This window comes from Oryzias melastigma, linkage group LG4 (assembly GCF_002922805.2).
Source record: "Oryzias melastigma strain HK-1 linkage group LG4, ASM292280v2, whole genome shotgun sequence".
Taxonomy (NCBI): Eukaryota; Metazoa; Chordata; class Actinopteri; order Beloniformes; family Adrianichthyidae; genus Oryzias; species Oryzias melastigma.
This window is the reverse complement of record NC_050515.1, coordinates 5,310,583-5,326,110: the sequence shown is the minus strand read 5'-3', so window position 1 is coordinate 5,326,110 and position 15,528 is coordinate 5,310,583. Positions and strand designations below refer to the sequence as shown.

Here is a 15,528-nt window from a genome sequence, read left to right as displayed (position 1 = left end):
TTTTTTTTTTTTTTTTTTCTTTTTTTCCTCTTCACGAGACCAACGCCTTGTATTGTGGCACAATCACGCCCGCTGGAGAATCAATGACACTTCTTAACGAGACGACTTAGGAGCCCGGAGGCTCACGCGCCGCAGTCAAGGCACGAGGACCCACTCGGGGCGGGAAGAAAAAAAAACATGAAACGAGAGAAAGAGGAGGAGAAAAAGAAAATCTCACTTTCTCTCGGAGCTCCCGTTCACTGTCCAACTCTTTCTGTAGGGACTCGGCTCGGTCTTCTGCTTCGTCGGCTTGCTGCTGCAAACACTGAATCTTCCTCTTCACGGCGTCCAGAGAGTTCACACCTGCCATTATTTTTTAACGGTTTTGTTATGGTAAAAAAAAATCCTACAAATAAGACTTTAGTTCTTGGTTGTGCAAAAAAGTGCGCAGCTGCTAATGAACAGGGTGTAGCGATGACGGCCAGACTGCGATAAAAATGAAGAAATGAAGAAGTCCGTCAGAGGCCAAAGTTTCTGGAATGTGGAAAGTCGTTGAAGAGCAGCAAAAGTGGGGAGACGTGGAGGTGTGAGGGTCCAGGTGAGCTCCGGGTCGCGCTTAAGTCCGACGGAGAGCGGGGCTCATGGGCTGGAGACCGCTGGAACGAACCTGGGAAGTTTGGTCCTGGTTTGAGGAGGAGTGAGGCGCTGTGAGCACCGAGGAGAGAGCTATGAGCGCCAGACGGAGCCGGAAGAGGAGCGACATGACTGGCACGATGAGGTCAGAGGGGGCGGGGCTTAGGGGCGCGCGCGCCTGTGTGATTGGCACAGAACAGGGTGGGAAAAAAAAGAAGCAAAAACGTGTTTTTTTAGAAAGTATATTTTTGGTACTTCACTGAACTCGAATGAAATTTTAAAAATGTAATTTTAAAAAAATATTTTTAAGATGTTCTTTTGATGTTTTTTTGATGATGGAAGATAAAGAAAAATTAAGATTAAAACTGCCTTCCTGAGTATTTCTTTCTTCAATTCTTGAATCAGGGGCAGGAAAAAAATTATGAAAAAAACGTATTTGTACGGTGGCCCTAAAGTACAAACCACTCAATGCTAAAATATTTCAAATGTCTTAATGACAATTAAAAAAAACAAAGTTAAAAAAAGCAGCAAACAAAATTCCAGAAAACAAAATGAAATGTTAGAAAAATGTAACACAATAGTCTTGTTTTCACTAAGCGGTCTGGTATGGTATGTTACGGTCCAATTAATTCTGGATTTTATTATTATCCTAGTTTCCACTGAGCGCTACAGTACAGGAGGAGGAGTACAGAACCGACCCGTTAATTCTGGGAAGCGTTTTCCCAAAGTTAAGCCCCATTCCCACTGAGTGGTTTGTTTTCACGGCGCATGAGATCGCTAGTGTGTCATTGTAGTGCAACGACTAGAAAAGGAACAACAATGGAAGTCTTCCAGCAGCTCGTCTTTTTATTCCTTTACTTTTGTATATCGTGTATAACAGGAATTGAAAGTTGTTTGAAAGATTGCGGGCAGCTAAGAAGAATACCGCCGTGAAGTGGTAGACGGAATCGCTAGCTTAGCGCTATACGGGCGCTTTCTAAAGTCGTCATCACTTTCTGCCAATCAACGGTTGGCAACAGCGGCTCTGCCCCAACCGTCCCGTTCTATTCTTCTATGGACATACAATGGATGGGAAGAACTGTCAATTTAACCATGGAAACGCTCAAAATACTGGATCAAACCATACTGGATCGGACCGCTCAGTGGAAACGAGACTTTTGAATTCTATCCAATCAGTTGAGCCTTGCTTCACCAAGGATGGCAAGGAACATTTGCACTTCCACCACAGACCAGCCCTCGCTGTTGTTTGCAGGTATTATCACCATAAGCGTGTAACCGAAAGAGTATGTAGGAAAACGCAAAAACCAGAATGCTTACAAACGTTGGAAACGTTAGCTTAAATGAGCTCTATATTGGGGTTTTCTGATGTTGTCATCACTTTCTTCGTTTCCAGCAACAACAATGGATGTGATCCAGCACTTCATCTTTTCTTGGTTTACTTCTGGTACATCATTGAACAGGAGTTTGATGTTGTTAAAGAAGGTTGCAGGCAGCTAAGAAGAATAAACAGGCAAACAGAAACGCTAACTTAGCGCTACATCGGCGCATTGTAATGTCGTCATCACTTTCTGCCAATCAATGGGTGGCTACACCGTCTCCGCCCCAACTGTACCGTTCTACTTTTCAATGGACCTATAGGTACAGTTCGGTACTGGTTAATTGGTCAATTTTACAATGGAAAGACCAAACCGTACTGGACCGCTCAGTAGAAACAAGGCTAATGAGAAACCAGAAAGGATATGTACTACAGGACATTTCTGATTTATTGATGATATCCAGTATTTCTTCATGGCAAATAACTTTCAGTTGAAACGGTGAACAAACGTCATCATCCAATTAGCGATGTCCCATAGTGCCTAGCTTCTTTGGTTTCAGTAAAAAAAAAAACACTTCAGAATGCAAAGTTATTTCCATAAAATAATGTAAAAACACACAATAAGAAGCCAGGAAAGGTTGGTAAGAAAAGAAGTAAAGTTTTGTGCATTTCAAGAAAGACAGTAAACAGCCTGCAGTGTAATTCCAAAGAACTGTGAAAAAGTGGTTGAACGGCTTGTAGGTAACTGTGGTGGAACGAAGGGCTCCTTATCAGGAGGACTATTAGTACTGGCTGTTTCTCCTCTGGTCCTTTTGGAGCAGGAAGTCTGTCCTCTTTTTAGAAAGTGTTTGAAAGCAGTTAAAATCAGATGAACATGTGAAATTTCTATCCAATCCAAACCTGACTGACAGGGGTCAATGAACCGTCAATACGGCCAGAAGTACTTCTTTAAAACCACTGGAGAAAGCAGCCAGAGACGCCTTTGCCCTCCCTGTCGCAGTCATGAAGATGCTATCTGCTGAGGCCAATGCAGATGAAGATAAAGAGAATAATGAGCTTTTGAATTTCTTCCCTCAGGACATCAGAGGTTTAGCTGTTAATGAGAGCTACGCCCACCCTAAACCAAAAACACACCCATTTACATTAAACAGGGGTCAAGATGACCTCCTGGAGTTCACGAGAATTGTAGCCTCGGTTTCCATTTCTGCACTCACTGTGGATTTTTGGTGTGGTCCATGTGGGTTTGAGAACCAGTTTCTTCCAGGATACCTCAACTTAAAGAGCAATCTATTTGAGTTACTGTTTCCCTTCTTTTATCTCAACCAGTCTGGCCTTCTTCTGACCTCTGACAACTTTAGTCAGAAAAGTGTTGCTCACTGGACTTCTTCTTTCTATAGAGCCTAGAGATGTTTTTCTGAAAGCAGCACCGGCGTTAGTCACCTCAAGCCTCCGTGGTTCCCATTCTGGTTGTTGGTTTGGACCTCAGTGCCTGATTGATTTGGAAGATTTCACACATTGCAGTCATGCAGTCAATTTTTACTTTAGAAGGCGTCACAAACCAACAGATAATCACTCAGAACAACCTAGTTAAGAAGCTCCATATTCAAATTATATTGTAAACTTATACTTTTAATTCAAACTGACAAAAAAGACATAATTCGTATTAAAAAAAAAAAAAAGCCAAGGTCACGAATGCACATCCAAATTTCTTAAAGGCTAAAGACTATGTGGCTCCTTCTAGGTTGTGATCAGTAGAAAATGAGCCCAAATGGCTCTTTTGCTCCCCTGATATATATCTTTGGTCCAATGTCTATGTCTACTGATCAAGTTTATTGAACATTTGTTCATGTTATGTACTACTAAGCAATATCTTCTGCGTGTCCTGTGAAACTACAGAAGCTAACGACGCTAGCACTTTTCTGACAATCAGATCCAACGACAATAGCAAACACAAACTATCATCTAAGAAGCGTGGACATGCAGAAGATATTGCTTTGTAGACATTGAACCTTCATACTGAGGCAAAATATTAACTTGGGGGCCACAACTGGCCCGCGGGCCGCCAGTTTGAGACCCCTGCTTTAAATGGTCCATCTTTCTCCTGAGGAACTCTTCTTCCACTCATCATTTCAGCTTCAAATTTTCCCCTGATCCCTGCCTGCATTCTCCTATTTCTCTCCTGTTCATGTGATCAGCCTGAAGACAAAGGTTTTTTGGGGGGGTTGTTAAGTCGACCGCCACACCTCAACCTGCCTCATATCGACCTAAATCCAGTTCTAATGCTTCCAGCACAAATCTCCCACGATCGTCCGTGGAGCCGCGCTCTCATTTTCTCCTCGCACCGGAAAAGATTGAAGCATTGATTTCATTAGACACAGGAGTGTGGGGCTTTCTGTTTGCCTTAGCTGCATTCCTCACATACCAGTACCATACCACCCCCCCCACATAAACACACCCATACCCCACCCTCCAGATCTGCCCGATCCAACCACAGCCGGCCAGCTTTCTCCTGCCGAAACCAAGACGATGCCGTCACTTCTTCTCTGCACGCTGTGCTGGGGTTGCGATCCTCTGAAGGCAGGATCTCTCTGCCCGCTTGGGTTAATAATAAACAGTTATGACCTAAATATCACCAGATCTGGTCTTTTTTTATGAAACTTGGCCGCTTCCTCACTGGAGATGTTGGCTCCCGCTCTGTAGTTTTCTGTGTGAATTCACATGTGTAATGACTTGACTTCTGCCTCTAATAAAGGACATGCAATGGGGAATTTATGGGAGTGGAGCAGAATGGCTTTGCGGCTTGTGTCTTTGCTGTCGCTGTGTGGGCTCATAATAGTAAAAGCAAATAAAGGTCAATGTGAGCATTTATTTGAACAAAAACTCGCATTGCTTGAATTCTCCTGGTCAGCAAAGCTAACACCACTTGACCCACTTTGACTTGTGAGTTTTTTGTATTTAGAAATTGTGTATTCATTGTGTAAAGGTCATTCAGAAGGTCCCAGACTTCAACTTTGAACTCATTCTTTTCCTTCTTTTTCCATCAAATTCAGTCATGAGGCTCAAACAAAACTGAGATTTTGTGGAAATTATTTTTTGTTTCACTTTTGTTTTCTTGGTCCAGTATATTAAGAATAATTTGTTGCTTTTTGCTGTCACTGGGTGACAGGAAGAACTTTTATGGGACACTGGCATGAGTCAGCAGTCACCTGTAAACACTGAGGGGCCTGAAGAGGAGCCCGCTTTGGAAACAAACATCCGAGTGGTTCTCAGTTACATCATCAAGCTCACGCAGGACCTTTTCTCCTCAATTTAACCCAATTAGCTCCAGGACAGCTGCTCTTTTAATGTGATTACTCGTTTATTACCTTACATTACTTAGGGGATACAATTATATAAATGATCTGATTTCAAAGTAAAAAATTAAAATTTGCATCACTGGATTTAAGAGCCATTGACTGTATATGAGAACTGGACTGAGCGACCCCTCCCCCCTCAGTTTACAACAGAAAGTATCCTATATTAAAATTAACAAAACATCTAACAAAAAACTAACAAAATCCTATAAACTTCTATAGAGAAATAAGCAACTATTAGTCGTTCAGAAGAACAATTCTTGCTCTGCTACATTTTTTAACATCATTCTATATTTTGTTTTATCGCAGTTAGTCAAGTTATAAACTGACCAATCAGATGCCTCAATAACAGCATGCGGTGGCCGTATTTTTTGACAGATTTTTGCGAGCTGCTTCAGTGATAGGGGTGTGGCTTTCCAAAAAGCTCACTCCTGATTGGCTACAGTAGTGGTCAAAGAAACAAAGGGTGTGTCCGAATTCCTTCCCTACTCTCTATACAGTGCGTTTGATCTTTTTTAATGCTGTCCGAATCTACAATTCCAAAATTGAGTGCCCTAACAATTTCTCAGAAGTCTTTGCGAAAAACCAGTGTGCATCAATGCTACCTACATTAGCGAATATAGACCACAATGCATTGGGTTTGAACAACTGTTGCGAAAAAAAAGTGTTTAAATGTAATTTTTAAATAAACCAACCAATTGGACATCGTAAAATGTTCGCATTGATTAGATTGTGAAATCGGTGACGTCAAATCCGGCGTTAAGAAAAACAAAACCAAAGTAGTGAGCATGATGTCCGAATATTGCTTTTAAAATCCAGGCCACTATATAGTTTTTTAGTAGTTAGGGATTAGGGTGGGAATTCGGACAAAGACTCAAACCAACTTGGACCAATTCCTGCTTACTAGGGGGGTGTATTGGCAAGACTCTAACGATACGATAATATCACGATGCGATGTGTATCTAGATATATCCCAAGAGATCCCTGAACATTTTTAACTCTTTGTTTTTCCAAAGAGTTTGACCAAAAAACTCCCTGAATAATAATCCATTGTAATAGAATGGTAAAATGAATTTTATTTTATTGATCAGAACATTAAGCAGTGCAGCTGCATCTCCTAAACATGTTGCTTTTACCCAAGCTTTTCGTTTGGTAAAGTAAGAAATGTTTGTTCTTATTTATACAATGAAATATTTTTCAGTATATATAAAAAAAGTGGTAAACAAAAATAAAATGCTGAAGGATGCCTATAAAAAAATAATTAAATATCTTCATATCTAGGTTTTAAATCGATACAAGTATTGCCAGATAAACATCACGATATATCGCAGAATTGACTTTTTTTTCCTCCACTCCTTTTGTTTTCCAACCTTACCTGCCTCTAAATAATGCCGTCTTTATTGGGGGAAAATTGTGTTAAAATCGACGTGATTTGGTTGGAGTGAGCCGTTTTCTATGGGTGACGTCACACTTACTCAGTTCAGTTGTTTTTTACAGTCAACATAAGTCACTATTTCTGATCATTGAGTGTATAGGAGAACTGGACTGAGTAATCCCTCCTCCCTCACACTCCAAACAAGAATCGGCTCCAAGAAGCCAAAACATCCACTAGAGAAATAAACAGCTGTTACTCAGTCATTCCGGCTCCCTACTTGATTTGAGTCACTTTCAATGGAACCTTAACGAGCTTAATCAGGATCAGTGACGGTAGTTGTCATAGAAACAGTGACTTTGACCAACCGGGACCAATCACTCTCATCTGGCTTCAATATGGCGACACCCGTATCGCAGAAAAATGGAGACAAAATTGTCTTCATTTAGTTGGAGCTTTGAGGTGAGGCATTTTCCACTCACTCGGTCCAGTTCTTTATAAACACTCAAATGCTACTGTCAGAAGCCCCTTTGCATTCTGGGTAATGTGTGTATCACTTAGAGGGAGAAGTACTATTTTAGTGAAATATTTTTAGCAAAAGAAAAGAAGCTTTTTTTGTATATTTCATTTTTTTAAATTAATTTGAATCGAAAAAAAAAATTATCTTTGAAGAAATATTTCATGTAATTAAAATGTGTTTTTGTGCTTCCTTGACTTCTTTGTGGCCTATTCTGTTGTTGTTTTTTTTCCATAGTAAAAGCATTTCTTTGTGATTAATACAGTTAAAAATTAAATCCTATTGGTTCCACTTATTGCAGTAATATTTCAAAGATTAGAACAAAAGTACTTCAATCTTGTTTGATAATCCAGTCTTCACGATGACTGAATGTGTTTTTCTGGTGTTCGTGTGTTTCCGGTTGTCAAATATACAGTTTAGCCGTGTGTTCATTCTTCAGGAGTGGCTGCACAGGAATGCAGAAGTCTCCAAGGTGCCTGAAACGTTTTGCGGTGGAGCCACAGCTGGTGCTGACTCTGAGTCCAGCTGTAGAGTTTTGGTTTTTAGTGGTTGTCATGGTGACGTCCGGTAAAGAAGAGACCTTCCGCTCACTTTCAGGCAGTGATAATACTCACGTCTGCAGCTTTCTTCTCCGACAGCTCCAGTTTCTCCTGAGCATCTTTTAGGCCCTCAGAGAATTTGTCCAGTTCATCCTCCGTCTGCTTCAGCTTCTTCTGGAGGTCCAGCAGCTCATCCTCCAGCTGGAACAGAACAGACTCTTAGCTCTGTGATGATCTGCATAGAAATTCCTGAAAACTACATATTTTCAAAACCTCCAGCATCTTCTGAGGTCATGATTGATTAAGTTTCATGAAGCAGACTCTCTAACCACTGTCTACGGTCGCCGGCTTGGGTTAGCCTGTTGGGTTGATGGAATTCAACCATATCTACATGAAAATGTTTACTCTCACTCTCTTACGATAGGAGAATCTGCTGTGGTCAGAGTGGCCCTAACACTCTAATGTGCACAACAATGCACACACACACACACACACATGGAAAGTCTAAGTATTTTATTTGCATCTTGAGTTTGACAATCAAGCTGAATTCCACACTCATAATTTCCCTCCTGATGTCTATAAATACAGTTGTTATCTGTGAGGACAGATGCCTGGACTGTGCTGTGTGTGTGCGTTTCATCTCACATTTGTCTGTTCACACTCTGCATTTGCATTGATACGAAGAGCATCTCGTCTCCAGCGCCTAAAACAGGGATCTTAAACTCAGTTTACCTTGGGGCCACTCAATGCTGGCTGAGGCTGGGCCGTATGGGGTTCCCTTTGTGCCGAAAATATGTTTTTGCATCCACTGTCTATATCTTTGGTCCATCGTCTATGTCACATGTGTCAAAGTCAAGGCCCTGGGTAATTCTATCCCTCCAGATAATTTTATTTTATTATTATTAATGGCCCGATGTTATCCTGGGTTTAATTCTAACTTGTATAACTTTGGCAAAATATATTTTTATGGAGTGTAAAATATTGAAAGTTATTTAAAATTTAAGTTGATTTATTCTGAAATTATGTTCCTGCCTTTTCATCATTCATATTTATGTTAAAAAGTTACAGTTTTAAAGTGTTAAAAATGAGCATTCCACTAGCTTTTTTTGACAATTTGGCATTTACTAAGATTTTCTTAGGCTATTTTGGAGAGTATCTAATATTTCAGGTACATGCTAGCTGTTTCGTCTAATTTATGCATTTTTTTTTTTTATTTTTTTAGGCTGTTTTGGAGCTAGGCTAATATTTACTCACTAGCTGTTTTAGCTTATATCGGCTTTTTTCCTTTTTTTAGGCTATTTAGAGCCTAGCTATTTTTTTCCAGCTACATGCTAGCTGTTTTGGCTAATTTAGGCTTTTTCAATTTTTTTGGCTATTTTGAAGTTTAGCTATTTTTCCATCTACATCCTAGCTGTTTTGGCTAATTTAGTTTAAATTTTACCTGTTTTAGGCTGTTTTGGAGTTAGGCTAATATTTACACGGTAATTGTTTTGGCTAATTTAGGCTTTTTCAGTTTTTAGGTTATTTGAAGTTTAGCTATTTTTTTCAACTACATGCTAGCTATTTTGGCTAGCCTAAATGCTTTTTTAAGTCTAATTTGGCATTTAGCTAATATTTTAGCTGGCTATCAGCGTTTTTAGCCATCAACTTTAGCATCTTCAGCTATCAGCAGCATCTTCAGTGTCCAAATTCAGCTTACAGCATTCATACTAGCAGGTAATGCTGTATATCTAGTTCATAACTATGTTAAAAAGTTATGGTTTTAAAGTTTTAAAAATGTAGTTTTAGAGTGTTTAATAAATATTTATCCAGTTCGGCCCGCGACCTAAGGTGTGTTTTGGATTTTGGCCTCTTGCGATTGAGTTTGACACTCCTCCTCTATGTCTGCTGAACAAGTTTATTGAATATTTGTTCATGTCTATGTTCTACTAAGCAAAATCTTCTGCATGTCCTGTGAAACTACAGGAGCTAACGATGGCCGACTTTATCTCCATTTAAAAACATATATTCTTTTGTATTTTTTTTTATTTTCAAAGGTTAAATTAAGTGAATTTCTGGATTTATTACAGGGGTGTCCAAAGTCAGTCCTCGAGGGCCGGCCTCCAGCTGCCTTATCTGCTGTTGATTACCTGGATCAGGTGTGTTTGGCCAATAAGGAGCTTCAATGGCTGGTTGGTTGGAAAGCATGTAGGACACCGGCCCTCGAGGACTGACTTTGGACACCCCTGGTCTAGTTCTTTAGCTGACACCAGGACGGCGGCGCTGATGGTGATTCGGCACAAAAAAAGCAAAAACTATGCTTAACCAGAACGTGAGAAACAATCTGCACAGCAAAAAGGAAGCAAAGCGGAGTAGAAAAACCAGACGGAGGCCAAATAACTGAAATGAAGACAGCTGTAGATCACAATGAGCCTGAAACTGGTGTGACTGACAACAGGACCAGAAACACAAAAACAAACTAAACCTCAGAACTCTAACATTGTAATGATACAGTAGGTGGTTGTATGTGAAGCTCAACCTTCCTTATTTTTTAACAGCAAAAGCTGCATCTTAATTCTTTGACACTTATAGGTGCAAATATAACCCCTCAGGTTTATTTATTACAAATAACACATGTTTGCATATTCTTTGGGGAGTCTGTTCTGTGTTTTAGGAACTTGGTTCTAACTGAAACCCCACATACAACCAATCATATTCCAAGAGACAGTTCACTTTGATCATGCCCATTACTGATCAACAAAAATGTCATTTTTTACCTTTTTAATTTAGTGAAGAAATAAAACATAGTGGGACTGTTGAAAAGTAAAATGTATGCATGTGTTATTTGTAAAATGCATTATATGCATCAAACCACATTGGCTTCAAAATTGCCTTAATTCAGCTTCTACAAAGCAAAAACATTTTTTTTTTCCATAAATGTAGGCGTCAAGGGGTTTAAAAAGAGGACTTCTTTAGTTTTAAAAAGCTTTTTGTGTGAAAACAAACTCACAAATATTATTTCAGGATGCAACAATTCACTTTTCCCCACGATTCGGTTCAGTTTTTAGGTCACGGTTTTGTTTCAGTTTAATTTACGATTTGTGTCCTACAAACAAAACATTCGAAAAATCCTTTTTATTTCCTAATGAGTGACAATAAATAAAAACTGGCTTATGCTAAACATAGTGTGACATAAAAACACAATAAATAGTAAATCCTTCTTCAATTTAGCACAACGTAAACATACTGGTATGAAGCAGGGAGTAATAAATAATCCTGTAATTTGTCACATAAATGTTCACTCCGTGTTCTTGGAATGGTATGAAGTCTGTGTTGTGATTGGCCTAAAACCCAAATAAAGAAAAGAAAAGCCTTTAAAGGAATGAACTTGAAAATAAGTCACTCTTTATATAGTAATTCTTCCTTCAATTAAAGTCAATGAAACAACATTTTTTCCACTTCCGATCCCTTTCCCACCTGTTTGCATTTGTCCTCTGCCGCCTTTTTGTCCGTCTCTGCTTGTTCTGCGCGGTCGATGGCGTTCTCCTTGTCCAGTTTCAGCATCTGCATCTTCTTCTTGATGGCCTCCATGACGACAGCTTAACCACACTTTTGCCTTCTGATGTGCTGAGATGTAGAAGTTACAGAAGTGAGTTTGGGTCCAACAAAGCTGCACAGAAGCAGTGAAAGCGAAGGAGACAGAAAGGCAGAAACAGAGAGAAGGAGACAGAAGTGAAAAGAGATGGAGAGTCCAGCCCTATATGGATAGGTTTTTGAAGCAGAACCTGCCTCCAGTCTCTCCTCCTCCCTTCTCCCTCCCTTCCCATCTCCTCTCGCTCCGTCCATCCCTCCAATCACCACCACTCCATCCTGACGCTGGAACCATCACGGTCCTGGACACTCCACCCCATCAGAGCCGGCTCCGGGCCTGGCGGCTCCACTTCATTCTCATGCTCCTCACCGATGGCTGATCTCCTTATTTGGAAGGCTGTGTTTCCACAAAGTCACAGAGATAAAGCAAACAGGTTCAGTTTCCACATTTAACCTCCTATCAAAGCCTCTGCGTCTCGCTGGCATTTTAAGTGGGTTCACATGGAGCAATCAGACACTTTAACCTGTCTACTGCGGCGCTGCATCACCCGTTTTATCATTTATTTTAGCTTTATAACAAAATGTGTTTTCAACTATCTGTTTAAAATAAACAAATATGAATATTTTAATGCATTTTCATTAAAAAATGCAAAAAACATCACAATAAAATGTTAAGAAATGATTAATACAAGTTTTTTAATCTTCACAAAAATAACTAAAGCTATATTTTTAAAGGAAATCTTTAAAGATTTTATTTTATTTTTAATTTGGAATAACATTTCAGCTATAAGAACTGCTATTTTAATATTTTAAAAGTTTACAATATGCAATTCTGATCCTTTAGAAAAGCTGTTTTACAATTTTTATTCCTAAAAACTTACTCTCTGCAAATGTCAGAAGTTACTTCACAGGATCCTTTCATGCCTGAAGCTGCTTTGGTTTTATGACTTCATGATGTCATTCAGTGACAGTAGAGAGAAGTGTCGGAGGACATGAAACGATGACGGGCAGCGTTCCGTCGCTGTGCAACAGATGCAAAACCAAGTTTGTTTTTTACATCAAAGAACCAGATTGGGATTGCATCTGTTGATCATGTGAGCAGATGCACAAAAAATATCAAGATTTGTTTAAATGTATTTCAATTTATCAAAATATAACAATACTTCACAACCAGATTGTCTCAAAATTCCAAATCCTTTAATCTTACCTATGTAAAAACATTGAATAACTTCGTAATTGGTCCACGAATAGACAGAATCAATGTCAAGAAAGGTTTGATAAGTATTTAAAAACTGAAATAATTAAAAAATTGCCGTGCGCACAATTGAAATTGAACAGGAAATATGCAAAATACAACGATTTTGAGGATATAGATAAAATATTTAGGATCAAAAATAAAATTTTATTTATGGATCAGGTTAGTGGACACATTTATTCTGTTATTAGTAGGCTATACAGCTTATGGCGCCCTTGATCGCACGTCCATGGTTGAAACATATTTCAAACCCAAATCATGTCCACTCACTGAAAGCAATTTTTGCCAGAAAAATCAGAATAAAACTGCTCAGTTGGGCGGAAAACTGCCCAGTATGAGAACTTGGTGTTGAATATTGTATTACTGCAGAAAGATGAAAATCTTTCACACAATCGTCTTAGGTCATTGATCATTATTCAACAGAGTTGAGTAATTGTGGGCGTAAAACGTACTTTAGAGATCTCTATTCAACGTTCGCCTAACTTTGCCTACCGGTAAGTCCGCCCCTGGTCTTAACCCGTAATTGACATAATTCCAGCTGATGCTGTCATGTAGAAACAGCACGTCAGAATCAGCTGTTTGTATTGATTACATCAGCTCCTCACTATTATAAAGTGCTGTGTATCCGCACATAGCTGCTTTTCTTTGCTTCAGAATCTACAGGAATTACACTAATTGTGAAAACAGGTGAAGATTCTGAATGTGGAACACATTACAAAGTGTTGCACAACAACAGGGATAACCAGTTTTATTTAGTCCGTTTAGTTGAGAAATTAGCTATTGTTTATATTTTATGACCGACCTTCTGTTTCTGTAAAATGACAGTCATGAAGCCAAATGAGGCATTTGTTTTTTGTGATGTTAGGCTATATAAATAAAATTGAATTTAAACATGATTCATGTTGGTTGTGTAAACACTTCACCACTGTAGTGTTTCATGTCATCACAAAGTCGCTTTCTCTGCTTCAGAATCCACCGGATTTACAAAAAAAAAACTGTTCACTAGGCGCGGTAGTTGAAAGAATGTAAACACCGGGGCTAAAAGGCTTAAATCTGTTACAACACTGACAAATATGAGTGACAGATTACAGTAAAGGATTTTTGGGCGTATTTCCTCTAACTGAACAACAAAGAGGTGACAGTAGAATGGAAAGTAAAAACCGCCAGAAGGTTCAGAATCACTGGAACATTCGCTCCAAGCCAAAAAAGGCAAAACTACAACTGAACAAACAAGAAGACAGGAGGCAGACCAACACAGAAATACTGGAAAATCTGTTCAAGAGGGAAAAAAAGTCAAATTAGCAACTGTATCCGCCTGTATCCAGGTTTTCACTTTTCAAATATCTGTTAAAGGAAATCACGAAAACAAAAAAGTAGAAATAACTTTAGAAAAAAGCCACAAAATACACTCATTGAAAAGCCAAAATCTTTGGGAAACAATGCAGAGAAGTAGGTAAGTCATGATCTTTTTCCATTAGAATAATAAAAAAAAAAAGTTTTTTGATTCAATATTTCAAAAGTGAAATCTTCCTACAAACTGTGAGATAATCACAGGTCCTAACCTCCGAATAGCACAATTGTTGTCTCTGAAAACTCAATTTTATGGTTCTCAAACTATTTCAGTGAAATAATCCAATGTGTTGCATCAGAATGATTTCTTCTCACCCTCTTTGTGTCTCCACCGGTGTTCCACAGGGTTCTACCATTGGACCCACTCTTTTCTTTCTTTTGCTGTATATCAATAACATAGGTGATTCTGGGAGAGATGTTCTCATTCATCTCTATGCTGATGACATCATTCTTAACTCGGTCTCGTGAGAAAACAACTTCAACATAGTTGATACGCTTGAAGTGACACCTCAAAAACCAGTTATAGAGTACAAATATCTTGGAATCTGGCTAGACGATACTTTGTCCTTTGTCCTTTAAAGGTGTTCTCTACAGAATGTGCTCGTCTCTCAGCTCCTCTGCAAGACGAACGTTGGTTCAAACAGCCATCCTTAATATTCTTTGCAGGCCATAGTTTTAATAAGAATGTACTTCTTAATTTGGATACATAAAGGTTAAATAAATAAAAAAGAGAACAACAATAAACCAAAGAGAAAATCTGAATTAAAACATTATAACTTCAAAAAGTCCTGAACATGGTTGTATGTGAAACAAATCTCCTTTGTTTTAGCTGCAGCTAAACTGACCACAATCTTGTTTTTAATAATGTCTCTTACTCTAATTTATAATAAAAAAAATAATAATTTGATTATCTATTCCAGGAGTGTCAAACTCAATCACACAAGGGGCCTAAATCTAAAACACACCTTAGGTCACGGGACGAACAGGATAAACATTTATTGAACACTGTAAAACTACATTTTAAAAAAACTTTAAAACCGTAACTTTTTAACATTATAATGAACTAGAAACAGCATTACCTGCGATAACATTAGTGTGAATGCTGTTAGCTGAATTTGGCGCTGAAGATGGTAGTGCTGATAGTTGAAGATGCTGAAATTGATAAAAAAAAAGCTGATAGCTGAAAATAGCCATCTAAAATGTTAGCTAAATGCCAAATTAGCCTAAAAAAACACTTAGGTTAGCCAAAACAGTTAACATGTAGCTGAAAGAATAACTAAACTTAAAAAACTGAAAAAAGCCTAAATTAGCCAAAATAGCTAGCATGTAGCTGAAATTCTAGATAAACTCCAAAATAACCTAAGAATCGTAGTAAATGACAAAATAGTCCAAAAAGCTAACAGAATGCCAATTTTTTAAAACTTTAAAACTTTAGCTTTTTGACATAATTATGAATAATAAAAAGGCAGGAATATTATTCCAGAATAAACCAACTTAAACCTTAAATAACTTTCAATATTTTACTCTCCATAAAATATATTTTGTTCAAAATTATATAAGTTAGAAATGAGCTCAAGATAAAATCAGACCATTAATAACATTAAAATAAAATGATCTGGAGGGCCGGATAGAATTACTTGGAGGG

The 15,528-nt window shown here is 38.5% G+C and overlaps 1 protein-coding gene across 4 annotated transcripts in view; it reads right to left on the bottom strand.

The window, feature by feature from the left end:
- Positions 1 to 11,425, bottom strand: part of tpm4a (tropomyosin 4a) — a 32,809-nt gene extending 21,384 nt beyond the window's left edge. Inside the window, exons 1-2 of one of the 4 annotated variants that reach the window (XM_024279097.2) lie at positions 11,165 to 11,425; positions 7,784 to 7,909 (exon numbers count right to left, since the gene is read on the bottom strand). In XM_024279097.2, the coding sequence (XP_024134865.1) occupies positions 7,784 to 7,909; positions 11,165 to 11,278 (240 nt within the window). In that variant the 5' untranslated portion in view covers positions 11,279 to 11,425. Of the gene's footprint in view, positions 1 to 217; positions 748 to 7,783; positions 7,910 to 11,164 lie in introns of those variants that run through there. The other 3 variants (XM_024279096.2, XM_024279099.2, XM_024279098.2) reach the window with 3 other exon arrangements.
- Positions 11,426 to 15,528: the final 4,103 nt, after the last annotated feature.